General features: G+C 28.7%; 1 protein-coding gene across 2 annotated transcripts; it reads right to left on the bottom strand.

Moving 5' to 3' along the window:
- Nucleotides 1-342: 342 nt before the first annotated feature.
- Nucleotides 343-14,699, bottom strand: LOC129984185 (techylectin-like protein). 2 transcript variants are annotated; one of them, XM_056093997.1, is made up of 6 exons: nucleotides 14,573-14,699; nucleotides 12,359-12,489; nucleotides 9,755-9,915; nucleotides 6,866-6,971; nucleotides 3,478-3,642; nucleotides 343-714 (listed from the first exon to the last, which is right to left on the bottom strand). In XM_056093997.1, exons 1-6 carry the CDS (start codon nucleotides 14,590-14,592, stop codon nucleotides 413-415), a joined length of 885 nt encoding a protein of 294 aa, XP_055949972.1. In that variant the 5' UTR covers nucleotides 14,593-14,699; the 3' UTR covers nucleotides 343-412. The 2 variants fall into 2 exon arrangements, with proteins under 2 accessions (XP_055949972.1, XP_055949973.1); XM_056093998.1 differs by lacking the exon at nucleotides 3,478-3,642.
- Nucleotides 14,700-15,112: the final 413 nt, after the last annotated feature.

Below are 15,112 nucleotides of genomic sequence, written 5' to 3'. Positions count from 1 at the left end.
TGAAGGAGGAAAATTAATTGGTTGATTAGTGTTTCGTGGTTTTTCTTTCTTTCTTTCTTTTTTTTTTTTTGATGCAAGAACCAAACTTGACTACATTATGCACTAACACCATGTTTGTGAATTTCTATCAAGTTTGTGACGAAAACAGTTGAAAGAAGTCTGCCTGTACTCATATGAATAGAATAATACAAAAATGAACACATGAGATGGATGGAATTTGGCATATAAATTTTTCATCAGAAATATACATAAGTATTCAATTTTAGACCAAATGATGATAGGCTTCCTGCCTGCATTTTTGCATGTAAGCAGGTGAGATAAACGCAACAACTTGAGTGAATTAATTTTATGGATTTTATTTTATTTGTGGATCATTTTAATTTACATAATTTAAGATGCTATTACATATTCTTCAACAACAACATCGCGAATTGTTCATGGAGGAATAATTTTTCTTGAAATTCTTTGCCCGTATTTTCATTTCAACATCCTCCAGCGATTCGTGGTAATTTCTGAATGTGTACCAGTTGACTCCATCCGCGTAACTGTTGTGCTTGCCTCTGAGGTAAAGACCGTTCAAGTTGGCAGTATGACAGGCGTTGTACCACCAAGCACCTTTATGACTTTCGGCACAGTTCCCACCTTTATTATTGCCGTTGTTTTGATCCTTTGTGGAAAACTTCTGATTGTCATGGTTAGGGGTCATGGAATCCCCTAATAAGGAAAAAAATATTTCAACTATATACTTTATGCTGATTCTTTGTATTCTATGTTTTTAGAGGTTCAAAAGAAGAGCAGTTTTTAGAGAATCAGAAGAGCAATTCAGAAAAGCAATTACATATAAAAGTTGCAAAAAAGGCATCGGTTATAATCTAAACCTTCAGACAATTCTGCATTTGCTAGAGTTGCGGTGAAGATAAAGGTTTGAATAATGGCGTACAAACAAATTGAGCTGCAAATTGGCTTACAAATAAGTGGGATAAGACAATCACCGGAATAATAGCGACACCGAAAAAGTGGGATAAGACAATCATAGGAATAATTATATATAAATAAATAAGATAAGATAATCAATGCATATAGTGCACTGATTATCTTGCTGTTGACCAATGCAGTTTTTTTTTTTATATAAATCAGTATCAAAGATGGCGGCCATTTGGCGAATGTTTCGTGGACTTGGCGATAAGTTCTTTGTCTAATCTCGAACTGGAATAAAGATATCATTGTAACATTTAATTTGATTTTAAGATTTATAATCGGAATTTCTAGAATGATCTTCCTGATAAATTTATTTATCCTGCATTTCTTAAAATAAATATGTTTTTGTTCAATATATTTATTAAATTTGTTAGGAAATTTGACAAATTCATTTTATTAGGAAAATAAATTAAATGCACTTTTAAAGAAGAAATTAAGCTCATTTAGTAGAAATCAACTGTTTATCTCAAATACATAGGTTACATGCAAGGAGATATCTTCATCAAGTTTTAATAACTTGAATCCTGCTTTACATGATAGAGCAATAATTTTTATAGCTTTTATGAAATTGATAGATAATTTATTAAATATCATTTTAACAGATGAGGATTTTTAGATCAAGTAATAAAAATCAATCAAATGATTGTTCAATTGTCTTAAACAGGAACTAGAAATACCGATATCGTTAACTTTTGGGTTACAGAGAAAGAGATCATTTCTGGTGGAATAGAATTTGTTTTAATAATTTGATGGAATTTCATAGTGAAGGGTAAATGTAATTTAATTAATCTGAAATATGGTAATAATGCATCTGAATTTCACTAATACACAACAAGCAGAAATGAAATTTTTTGTTTTTATGTAAGAAGGTAGAAAATAAATGAAAAAAAGAATAATTTCAGATAACAATTTATTACGGGATTTTATCCCAAGACCGAAATTTGGCCGATAAAAGTCAATATAATAAATGCAGTTGCTTTGTTGACATCCGTATCATGACGTCACGAAGAAAAATTACGTCATTCCACCGCGCAATAGTTCCAAGTCGCAGATAACATCAGAGATGGCGCTACTGTCTATGTGAATGGCCATGTTAAAAAAGTTGCCGTTACTGTCTATGAGAGTGAGACCTCTGTATCTCTTTCTCTGTGGGTTGAAGTTTATAAACTAAAAGATGTGAAAACAAATTATCTGGTCTTGATAAAACTAATTAAAATTTTTGAAATTTTTCATCGACCGATTTTTAAAAGTTTATTTTATTATTTGGGCAATATTATGATAAATGAAGGACATTTTTTGAGAATGGATAATCTACATGTAGTGGAAGCCGTAATTTTGTTTTTTATCTTTCTTTGGTATACTACTTTTCGGTTTGCCAGACGTAAGTGAAAGGTCGCCAAATAATTTAGACCTGCGCCAAAAAAGAAACGTCGCTATAACTTGCGCCAACTCTCATACAAAGCTAACACTACAACTTTTTTTGGCGCTGTTTTTTGGGGGAGGGGAGGGTGAAGGTAGGGGTGCAGGTCTAAATTATTTCGCGACTTTTCGCTTCCATAAGGCTAACCGAAAAATACCCTTTCTTTTTAATAAAATTATTCGTCACATTTAGGTTTCACAAAGAAGCGCCATTCTATGACTAGATCAAACTGAGTTTCCATTTATTAGCTGAGGAAAATACGAGAACATTAGTTCTCAGAACAGTCTGCCCTTCCAAATAATAGTCTGAATTTAGCAATTAAATATTGAGAAAACAAAGAACTGAGTAATACTGTGACATGAAATAATGAATAATTTTTTTCAAAACAGGACCTTTTTTTGGTTGAATGAAATTGCTCGAAGAAATGAACAACACGAAATTATTAAAAATTATGTTCATCAGCAAAATATTTATAAAATTTTTCATAACTATCTTTTAAATTATTCTCTTTGTCATGAATTAAAAAAATATGCATGCATTTATATGCATTACATTTACGTTCTGAGTTATTCGATATTATGTCGGATTTTTACTTCATGCTTATTTTCAGATTTTTGATATGGAGTCATTATCATCTCTCTTTATGCTATTTCTGTTACACTCTTAGTTTGAGATTTCCCCACAGATAATATCTATTCGAGTATTTTTTAAACTGATATACAAATTTATGTAACATTGCAAAATCGATTTATATCTAGTATTTTTATATTTTTACTTAAAAAATTAAAATTATGTATAAAAATTTTGGGGTTTATAACTAAAATCAAATCACTGCACACACACACACACACACACACACACACACACACACACACACACACACACACACACACACACACAAAATCGTTTTACTAACCCTGAATCAGTAGCACTCCTGGACTACATATCAATTATTTCATTGGATAAGACGAAGAATATATTAAGACCATGAATATGATATTGTGCATTTGATATTCAGTTGAAATTAAAAGAAAATCACTACTCCTGAAAGCGGCTAGTTGAAAAATAAGTTCAAGTACCTGCATCCCCACTGTAGTCTTTAATGTGAAGTGTGTATTTATGATCCTCATCGTCGATCCAAAACTTGTCATAGAGGGCGTGCCTCCTTTCTCCATCGACAGCTTTCAAATCAAATCGAATCGAATAAAGTCTCTGATTGGTCAAAGTGAATATATTGTCGTTGCCTGGAATGTAAGAAAGTTTCAATAAAATATTCAACAAGTACAAGATTTTAAATTTATCCAATGCTAAACAAGTACAGAGCCATCAACTTAGACACAAATAATACCCTAAAGGATGCTTAAATGTTAGGATGCAAGATCAATTAATAAAAAAATTTACAAGAAGAATTAATAATAAGGAGGGAAACAACTAAAATGAAATTTTATTTTTCTCAGAATGGCAACAAATGATGCTAGTTGTTGCCCAAATTCATTGAACTTCAGACAAGTTACAATAGGTGAAATGTTGAGATTCTTTTAAAGTTGGTCTCTCATTCATGTGCAAAGATAATACTATCAGTGGACAACTAATCAGTATGGACTAAGAAATTTATGATAATGATTTGTTGACATATCAGGAAATGAACGCCTTTTTTATGTATTCGACAAAAAGGCAATATTAATCAAGCCCTATTTTTCTTAAAAAATTCAAGCTTTGAAACAGAATTTCCTGAGAGCATTTTGGTATCATCCTTAACACAGCAATGATTTATCTCCCAGAGATTATCCCCCCCCTATAATTGATAAAGTACTGGTAGGAATAAATTTTCTTCAGATGATGAAGAAACCAAGAATAGCGTGGCTAAACGAGCAGGCAAAAATTCTTATCAATAAGCATGAAAAACGAGTTTTTGCCTTCTGATAATGCTTTTACTGATTTAGAGATTAGGTAAGGTAATATGTCTGTGTTTCAGTATATGCCATTTTACTTTGTACCAGCTTTGTTTAATAATCTTTATTGGCATTGTAACAAATTTTGCGAGATCAACCTTCATACAACTATTCCTTTTACTCAGAAAAAAAGTAAGGGGAGGGATATTCTTGTATATCAACTAATAATTTTTGGTAATAAGATTATTGAACGAGAAACATTTGATGTCTTCTTAGTCTAGTAATAAAAAAAGGAAGATAATTTTGACGCACAAGTAAGTTCGCTATTTTGAGACCGCACTCTGTTCCCCATATACTTTAGTGCACATATTCAAAAATACACTGGTATAGGACCAAATTCTAGGAATAGCTATTTTAAAATGTTTCCTACTTCGACAGTTCAATAAAGTTCTACCATCTTTTTAATAGTCCGCCATCTAATGATGGCAACAGGGAAATATTAGTCGGCGTCTGCCAGTGTGTATAAACAAATTATGCTTTCAGCATAATGCCATTGTATCTCGAAATTATAAACCGTATAGAGAAGTATGACCATTGGCGCTCTCTTCGCTGATGTATTCATATCTGGAACAGCCAATTTTGTGAGTTTCTGTATCTCAAGGATCACTGGGTTAAGAGTTATGACAGACGACAGAAGCCTGGAATGCTGTTCTCAGTGAAACCGAATACTGGATAAAAGCCAAATGTTGAAAAGGAGTTGCCGATAGTTGCCAAATGACGTAAAAGCCGCAAATGATTTCCGTTTACATAATTCCGTATCCAACAAAACTATTCAAAAGAAGGCTGCTTGTTGCCTCCATTCATGACAGACTTTCCATCCTACGGCCGCTAGAGTGGCAGCGAAATTCTATGAAGAGATGGTGCCGAAATCTCCCAATATGGACACAACAGCATTGGGGCACAAGTAATCTGATCTGATGAGTCATTTACATTATTTAAGTAAAATGAACGTGTGCTTGTCTGACGAACACAATCAGAAGCATTATATATTGTGTCTCTGGTTCCTAATGTGAAACAGTGAAGAATGTTCTATGAAAATACGGTGTGATATGATTTAACTTGGAAGCTATTCTTAATTTTGAGGGGGAGGGGCGATCCCATCCCATTACAACATTCGCGCAAATTAATTCCACTCTATGCGCTATACTCTGTTTCCTGGAGAACATCATTTATTCCAAGATGACAACACCTTGTCCGCAAGGCTCGCTGTGTTTGAACATGTTTATATGAGTATAATTCTAAAGTGAAGCGTTCTGACGTGATCTTCAGTTCCTGATTTTAGCATTTTTATACCTTTAAAAAGTTTTGTTAGAGAACAAGGTTCATGCTCGGTTTCTCTTCCACGCACATTACTTGAATTCAAAATTATTCTGCATAGGGAATGGCTGAGAATTCCTTTGAATGTTATGGACGATATTTTTTTTATCAATCATAATATGACCCAAGTTGCAATTTTAAATGTAGTGAAATAAATATTAACACATTTTTAAAATGAATTTCATATTCGAAGCAATTTTTTTAACATGAAGGGTTAGAAGAAAAAATAAATAAATAAGAAGATCTTGAATTGATGAAGCAAGGAAAAATGATTTTTTTAAAGAAAAGAAAAGAAAGGGGAAAAAAAAAACCGTGCTTTTATAAAAATTCTTAAAACTAGGAAATAATTTTTTTTTAATAAAATATATGGAGATCATAAATCTAAAAACCGCAACGGATTAATAAAAATGTTCTGTGTTGGAATTTTAGTCACATCTTAATATATTTTAATTCGGAATTCATATTTAGGACTATTATATTTCATGTTTAGTAAATTTCTTTGTAGAAATATTTTATTTGTTGTTTTGAAAAATTCCTTTTAGATATAAGCTTTCTTATGTTAAGTGATATTCTTTATTGGTAGGCAAATTTCCTTATCATTTTCCCCAAAGTCTCGAAGTTTTCATTTCCTTTGAAAACGTGTTTTTTAAGTATTCTGTTATTATTATTTTTTAGGTATTTTATTGTTAGGGGCTAGGTATTTTATTATTTAGGTATTTTTATTATTAGGGGTTTATATAATGATTCATTTTTAAGATTAATACTGAAACTATTAACAATTTTCTTTATTAATTCATTTTCACAATGCTGCTTTTGTGCATCATCGAAATTTAAGTATCATTAATCAATTAATTAATAATAATGAAATTATTAAAATAACTTATTGCATCTGGGAAATATAATTGCGAAAAATGTCAAAATTTTTGACTAAAATTATGTTTGATGTAAATACTGCATTAAATTATATTATTATTGATATTTAAATGTAAGTAATTAAATTTCTCAATCTAGAAAAATGCTATTAAATATACTTTGAAAATTTTAACAATGAATATAACTGTCCAATTAAGGCCACAAACTCGAAAAGCAGAATATTTACCATAATCTAATATGCTTCATGTTCTCAATAATTGTACGTCATTAATATAATTGTAAGTAATTTTTTTACAGTTTTAAAAATGGAATTCAATGATTCTACCCAACCAAAAGTCTTTTTCTAGAGAACCAAATCCTTTTTTGTAATTCATCCAATCTTTGTAGAAATAGTCGCTGGGTCTGCCATAATTTCCTCTCCTCTGAATAACCTGTACAAATTTTTAAAAATAATATAGAAATTGTAGATGTTAAATCTGTAAAGATTTTTAAACAACCTATGTTAAACTAGTTGTTTAAACCTATGTAAATATATGTTAAACCGACGTTAAACCCGTAGAGATTTTTAAAACTAATACAACAGACAATAAATCTGTTTCTATAAATTCAAATTAGAAACGTCATAATAAATGTGTTCTTTAATCGTATGAATGAAGTTTGAACAATGGCATTATCGTCAAAATTGGAGGTATATGTCCAATTTTGGAAGAATTTCATCAGCGAATTAATGCAGGGATGATTGTGATCCCGAGTTCCGGATTTCTTACATCCGTAAATCCGGAATTTCCTGATTTATTAAATGTAACTTCACTGTCTTACTTGATTTTTGTATCACAACAAAAGTGTTTTCCATATATTATTCGGATGGAGATGCTATTTTTGATTGCAAAAAAAAAAGCAGTGAAAAATTAATTATTCTGATTAATGAAAATGCATGGCGAATTTTCGCAGGAGCAATCTTTCTAGAGACACTACTAAATGGTAATCAAGAAATTTTTTCAGGAAATATTTTGCCAAATTTTCTTTATATATTTCGAATATTCTTTGGAATTATAGATAAACAAACGAACTTCAACTTCTTATCTAATACCTAGAGATGAAGTAAAGAGATGCTGTCTACATCAAAATTTTTAGTATGATCACATTGAAATTTGAATATAAAATCATTAATTAATAGATATTAATCCTTCCTCTCTTCCGAAAAGATAGCAAGTTGAAATTTGCAATTACTTTTCTAAATATTAAATTTTTTTAAAAGGATAAGAATTGATGTTTTTTTATTCCGTTGATGAAATTCTTTTCGAATATATGCATATATATGTCATTGTCAATATGGTTTATTTTTAATAATAACCATAGCTAGTATTAATACTATCAGCAATTAGTAATAAAAACTAGTTAATGTGATAAATCCTTTAATCATTTTTACCGATTCTGAAAGATAATAAATAGACAATCAATCATATTAATCATAAAATATACAACTAGAAATATGTATTGTCTTAATACTCTAACGTAATGTGAATATTAAGATAATACATGTAGTAAATATTTGCAATTCCAGAATACAGATATTACAATAATATTAGATTTTTAAATTATTCCTGAGATTTGAAATAAACTCGTTATTATTACTATTAATAAAACAGAAAATTAACATTGCAAAAATGTGCATTGTTTTAAATTATTTGTATCTGTTAAAAATTTCTACCGAATTACTCCGCTTTTACACATCTGATGGAATCAGAGGATCGTTTGTGGGAAATTTCAACTGCGTGGGAACACTTACATTAATTATCATTCAAAGCTATATCTTAGGAAAACAACAAAAGGTGTTGTGAACGAAGGAAAAACATAAAAGATGGGAATAAAACGAAGGAGTAATATTGTATTTGTTTCAAACCATTTTTATTACCAGGAGACTTATTTTTTTATCTGTTACAGATCAAGAATTTTAAGGCATTCTTATACAATTTCAAACATTAAATAAATATGACGAAAATATTTTTTAAAAATACATTTTAATTAGAGTACTCAAAGAATGATAGTTTAAAATTTTATTTCTTTTCCTTTTTTTGTTCTTTATATATAATATTCATTATAAAATTTAGAAACCAAAATACTTTTCTCGAATCCATCAGCAGGGACCGCCACTGTGTAAAAATTAAATTTTATTAAATTAATCTCTTATCTGTCAAGGGTGATATGAAAATGCAGAAATAGTATATTGAAAGAGAGAAGTTTCACGCTTACAGAACATGCGAACTGAACACTTTGAAAAATGAATGAAATATAGATTAAAATATTCCCTCTTTATAAAAAAAAGTCAATTTAACTACAAAATATTTAATAAAATCGTAAGATTTTGACAACTCTATTCTCCAAAGTGGCAATAGTAAATTTGTAATAAAATTTTTATGCTTATATTTATTAATTTAAGTATTCCGAAAGAGTTACTTATTAATATTTTATAATATATAATTAATTATCATAATTATTAAAATATATTTCTAATAACTTGGGAGTAAATGTCGAAATAATATATAATTGATATTATTTCGATAATATTAATTATATATATTATTATAATAATATAAAATTAGTATTATTTATTAATAAAATATATAATTAATTACCATCATTATTCAAATATATTTCTAATAACTTGGGAGCAAATGTCGAAATAACTGAAATCATAAGTAATATACAAATTTCAAGCAATAATATAATATCTTTATATAGTGCAATAAAGTTCAAAATTTCTGCATTAAAATAAATTTCCAATATTCAAACTTTTATTTTAGAAAGACAGTAAAAACATAGAATAGAATGTTAAAAACAATTTTTAGAAATTCTAATTTATTTATGGAAATAGAAGCAAATTTTTTAATAAATTATTTTCTTCTTTTTAATCCTTAGTTTTATTAATCGTTAGAAAATTATAGTACTTGAAATTAATTATTTAATTTTATTACCAGCTGGCGGTTTTTATCTAGTATAAAACTCTAATTTAACTGATCCATAAACTAGTAATTAATTTCTTAAAATATTTAAATATTGCACTGTCATTGAGAATGCACGTGCGTAAAATTTCATAACTTTCGAATATTAAGCACTGCGTGAAATTCGATTATAATATTCCACAGTAACAAATATGAAATTGGTTAAATTAAATAAAAAAAAAAATGTTTGAAAACGAAATGGTTTTTCATACTGTCCATCCTCCACCATCAGTATCCATGTCACAATACACCTCCATTGGCTTGTCATCGGCTATTCTTCCCCTAGGCCAAATAGTATACACTCCGCTTTCGTTACGACCATTGATCAAAACTTCTTCACAATCGATGGGTCTGCATATCTGGTTGCATGAGCCTAGAATACGCAAGACTATTACCAGATGAAAAGGTAATTAAAGATTTAATTCTAAGTAATAGTTACTGCTATATATTTAGTTTAGTTAGATACATATATATGCAATGATATTTAAAACTCTAATTTCAATTTAATTAATTTTCAAATTTTTATCTTAATTTAGCCCATAAGAACTTCATTCTAAAATATTCTCTTATTTCCTGATCCAATTCCACTTTCTCTACTTAATTCATTCAAGAGAAGCTTTGTGAAATTGCTGAATCGGCTAAAAGCCCACTTTCCCACACTCCGAGTGAAGGGACAAAATACCGCTGATGTGACAAATTCTTTTTTAAAAGATCCCTGTGTTTCCCTTGCCTCGTCGGCGCGTGTAGCGAAAATCCCTATCGAAATCTCATTCTATATTAGCACTATGGAGAAGTATTTTCCCTATCAATATCTAATGTTATATAAGACCAGGGATAAAATGTTCAAGAACTTCTTTCGTTCGAACTTTCTGTGTCGTTCTGTGTTTTGTGTGTGCTCGTCGCTCCTGCTTGTACATAATGCGTGCTTCTCCAAGAGGAAATAAAAACGTCACGAAATCGAAAGTCTCTTCACTGTCTTCAAAGCTGCATTCTGCTTCCCATAAAATAATGCTTACATATATATATATATATATATATATATATATATATATATATATATATATATATATATATATATATATATATATATATATATATATATATATTATTTATTTTGGAGTGGGCCTAAAAATTTATGTCGTTGACGGAATAAACGAATAGCATTCAAGATAGCAAGCATCGCTCCTTGAAATTTCCACACCCCATGAGTGATTTATTCTGATGGTTTCATATTCCTATGTGCACAAGATATTGTCCAATAATTCCACGTTGTTTTTCGATATTCTGATTACCGGACATTATTGTAAGGATATCGCAGCGGTGTTGTTGGGCATTTTGTGCTAATAGGGATGGCATTTTTAAAGAACGGCAGGTTCACATATACGATAGACCTACATTGGAAAGGATTTAGAATTCACAACTTAGGTCCGTCCCTGTAGTCTTCCTTAATTTTACAGAAAATATAGTTCCTTTGAATATAAGAATAACAACAGCCAAAAAGCAAAACAGGAATGTTTTAGGTAATCAAAATTGAATTATTCAATTGTTTCAACTCAGTATTGATTATTGCTCTTTTTCCTCCCCCCACCCCGGAGAAAATAATAATAATAAATCCCAGAAAAAGGGTCTCCCTAGAACTTACTCGCATACTCCCTAATAAAAATGCTATCTCAGAGAACACTTTACATTCCACTCGCATACGATAGTGATGAAATTTTGATCTTTGGCGTGAATTTAGCGATGTTACTGTATCTGTCATGTGATCCCTGGCGAGTTTTATGGCGATTAATCCTTGGCATGCAGTTAATAGTATCTGAAATTCCAATTTGTGTTTTAGATACGCTTTTTCTAACTGACTGAAACAAAATTTAGACAAAAGTATGTGGTTTGTAACATTTTATAGTCACAAACCACATACCAGGTTTGATATATTTGAGTCATTGTGTTTGGGAAGTTATTGCTATTACATTTTTCTGAAGGTAAAGATCGATAGGCAGACAAGACTTTGTTGGTTTTGGCATAAAATTTGACAAGTGTCTACATTATAGATTTTAATTCTGTGTACCGAATCTTATCTATCTAGATCTCTTCGATTTGTAGTTATAGTGCTAACATATATTCGCATGGTCGGACAGATAGATTCAAAATTTGATAGAATTGCTCAAAATTTGATAGAAATATTGTATAATGTCAAATTTAGACATTATACTAAATTTGACATTAAAGACATTATTTAAATTTTTAGCTCCAAGCACTTTTGAGTTATCTTTGTTACGGAAAAATAGACGGACAGTTAAAAAAAATGTGTTTTTCTAACTTAGCGTGGTTTAAAATATGGAGATTTGTCAAAATTTTAAGTTCGAATTTTTGTGATTATTACAATGTTTTCACTATATTTCGTGCACAAGAAAGTAAAAAAGCCATTCTCGTAAAACGGATAATTCGACTCATTTATTACAAAACATATTTATTAAAAATAGTTATTAATCCTTAAAATTGTAAATAATAATAAATAATTTCAATCTGTCTAAATTAAATGATATCGATATCTCAACTTAAATGAACTTAGCTTATGAATCTCAGAAGCTGAAATCCGAAAGGTGGGAAACAGCGCCATCTAATGGCATGACGGATAGTTGTATCTGTTTCAGAATTAAATGAAAGCTTGTAAATTCTGCTAAATAAGAACAATTATTTGTTCATTCAACAGATACTTTTAGTTCTTTTTTAATTTGTCTTTTATAATTTATTGTAAAGGATGATAATATTATTTCATTTTTGCCTTATGTGTTGAATAAGTTTCAAATCGCACTCACACTCAGGTAAGTTCTCTTTTGCTTTTTTCATCAAATCCAGTGCTCCATCTAAATAGGATCTGGACTTATCACTGAGATCACAATTGGCGTTTCCATTTCCAAATGACTGCGAAGTAACTAAGCAGATGGAGCTTAGTAAAGTAAAATAGAGGAAATTGTTAGTTCTAAAAAATTCTCAACAATTCTATAGAATTCAGTAGTATTTCATGCATTGAATTTACATAAATGGAAAAATATTTATAGATCTATTTTTTTTCAGGAATCTTGAGTTTTCAACCGAAAAACATTTGACTATAGATTTCTTAAAGTTTTAACCCTTTTTACTACTGATCCGACCCAATGGACGTGCAAATTCTATCTTGGCTTGCCAGTTTCTGTTTCAAATGAGGCTTGGCGGAGGAAAAATGAGTTATCACTAAGTATGTTCTCGTTTTACATTCTGTAGCTCTCTTTTGAAACAGAAATCAGCGACCATCCGGGTAAAAATTAAACAGCCGGTTGGCTGGAACAGTCGTGAAAAGGTTAAAGGTCATGCTCATAATAAATACGAAAGAGAAATTCAGATTAATAAACGATATAGGAAGCAGAGTAAAAAATAAGAAGGTCGCAAAAAATATGAAATTTCGACAAACAGAATAACAATAACACTGAAAATTTGCTATTATTGTTGTATTTTTTTAAGCACAGATATTCCCTTTTAAGTCTTCTTTATTTAAGAAAAAGACTATAAACAATTGTTTTTTAGTAAGTAGACGATGAAAATCTTATATGTTTTTTTATATATTGAAATATTTATATATCAAAATTTCTATAGGTAAGATTTTCTTATTAAGATTCCTCTAGTCAATATATAGAGATTTCACTATATTAAAATTCTCACGAGGAATATAACAAACAGAAAAATATCGTTTAAAAATTGTGGAGCATAATTTGCTATCATTTATTTATATATTAGAATAGCATGAAAGCGAATGCTAAATTTAAATTTAAAAAATTGAAAAAGAAGTTTGTTTCCTAAGAAAGCACTTAGCACACTAAAATGTTGAAAATCATATTTTTTAATTTAAAAATTCTAAGTCAAATCAAAAATAGTGCAACTGTGAAGAATTGATAAAACTACTTTAAGCAAACTGAAATTCACATTTATGATATATATTTTTTTTAATATTTCTGATGAATATTTCAGAATTTTTTTTCTTCGTAGCCTTATTATTGTTTCCTTCTCCTTATTACTTTTGCTATTTTTGATTTGACCTAAGGAAATTTGATGAGAAATATTTTATTTACATATTTATGCACGTAAAAACTTGTATTTCAAAAGTATTATTATTTTTTCTCTATCTTGAATACATTAATATACCACAGCATTAATATATGGAATCCTTCAAACCAATACTTTTTATTTTCAAATGAAGCTTCTCGTAATAAATCAGAACTAAATAAATTTTCACAATTAAATGAAAAATAAATTCTGAAAACATGGAAATATGGTACTGTCATCGGGAACATAAAGTTTAGAAAACTTGAGAAATAAATCAATTCAGAGATATAATTTTACAATATTTTATTCATCTGGATATTATATTGCACTCATAAAAATTTATATTATAAAATTTTAATGAGTATAACATAATAGTAGATAAGAATTGAATATTGTATCACTCATCAAAATTTATACCATACTCATCTAAATAGTTACACAATGGAATATTTAATAACTAAATTTTCTACTAAAGATTCATTTTATCTAAATCATTATATGAATATGACATTTTGTAAGCATAATTGCTAAATTATTGTTTTATTTTTTTTCCTTTTTGTTAGTTAAAAAAAAAACTTTTACATCAATACCATATTCTTTCCTAAATAATTATAAAAATAATTATATATAATTATAAAGATAAATTATATAAGATAAATAATAAGCATAATTATATAATAAGATAAATAAGCATAATTTAAATATAGATTAGATTGATATTTCAAGAGCAAAATCACATATGATAGGCACATGAAAAATATAACTATGTATGTCATTAAAAAAATTAGTGTCACATTTCATGTTCTTTTTTTCTTTCAAAAAATGAAAGACATATTACAAAATGGTATAGAAACATCTCATTGATATATATCAGATGACAATGAATTGATTTTGAAACATTGTTACACAAATAAATGATTCATCTGACAATACGAAATTTGAAAGCGACTTACATATAAAATAGTAAACCCATTCCTTTGAAATTTTATTCAACGAAAACAGCGATGAAAACCAACAAATCGATAATAAAAAACTAGAAGAGAGAGGCAATTGTTTAGCATTTATATATCTCTTTAAAACTGTCAATATCACGAAGCAAACAGCTGTTAACTTTCACGAACTATCACATTACTGACAAGACAAAATCAAAAAGATTAATAATAATCAATTTCATTTGAGAGCATTTGATTTTTTTTTACTAAATATTCTGATTAATATAAACAGAATTATAAAGAAAGTGATCGCTGCTCTTTCTGTGTACTACTATTGAAAACTAAAAACAATAATAGAGACATTTTTAAAATTAAAAAAGTGCCTTTCGTTTTAACAAAAAATAAGAGGAATAAAAATATTTCTTTCGAACACGTTTTTATTTACTCTAATAATCAACTCAAACATGATGGAGTGGAATATCTTTGTTGATAAAGATGATTATATAATTAAATATAGTAGATAATTATAAATTTAATATGGTACACATATTAAGGGAATAT

This window comes from Argiope bruennichi, chromosome 9 (genome assembly GCF_947563725.1).
Source record: "Argiope bruennichi chromosome 9, qqArgBrue1.1, whole genome shotgun sequence".
In the NCBI taxonomy this organism is placed as follows: domain Eukaryota; kingdom Metazoa; phylum Arthropoda; class Arachnida; order Araneae; family Araneidae; genus Argiope; species Argiope bruennichi.
Note: the sequence above shows the minus strand (reverse complement) of the source record. Positions and strands in the feature narration are given on the sequence as shown.

Excerpts from the sequence above, each read along its gene's own strand:
- LOC129984185 (XM_056093997.1), bottom strand. The coding sequence starts at position 14,592 with ATGGGTTTACTATTTTATAT. Across the intron at positions 9,916-12,358 it reads AAAAGAGAACTTACCTGAGT|GCTCATGCAACCAGATATGC; the intron begins GTGAGTGCGATT and ends TGCGTATTCTAG. Across the intron at positions 715-3,477 it reads AGACTACAGTGGGGATGCAG|GGGATTCCATGACCCCTAAC; the intron begins GTACTTGAACTT and ends TTTCCTTATTAG.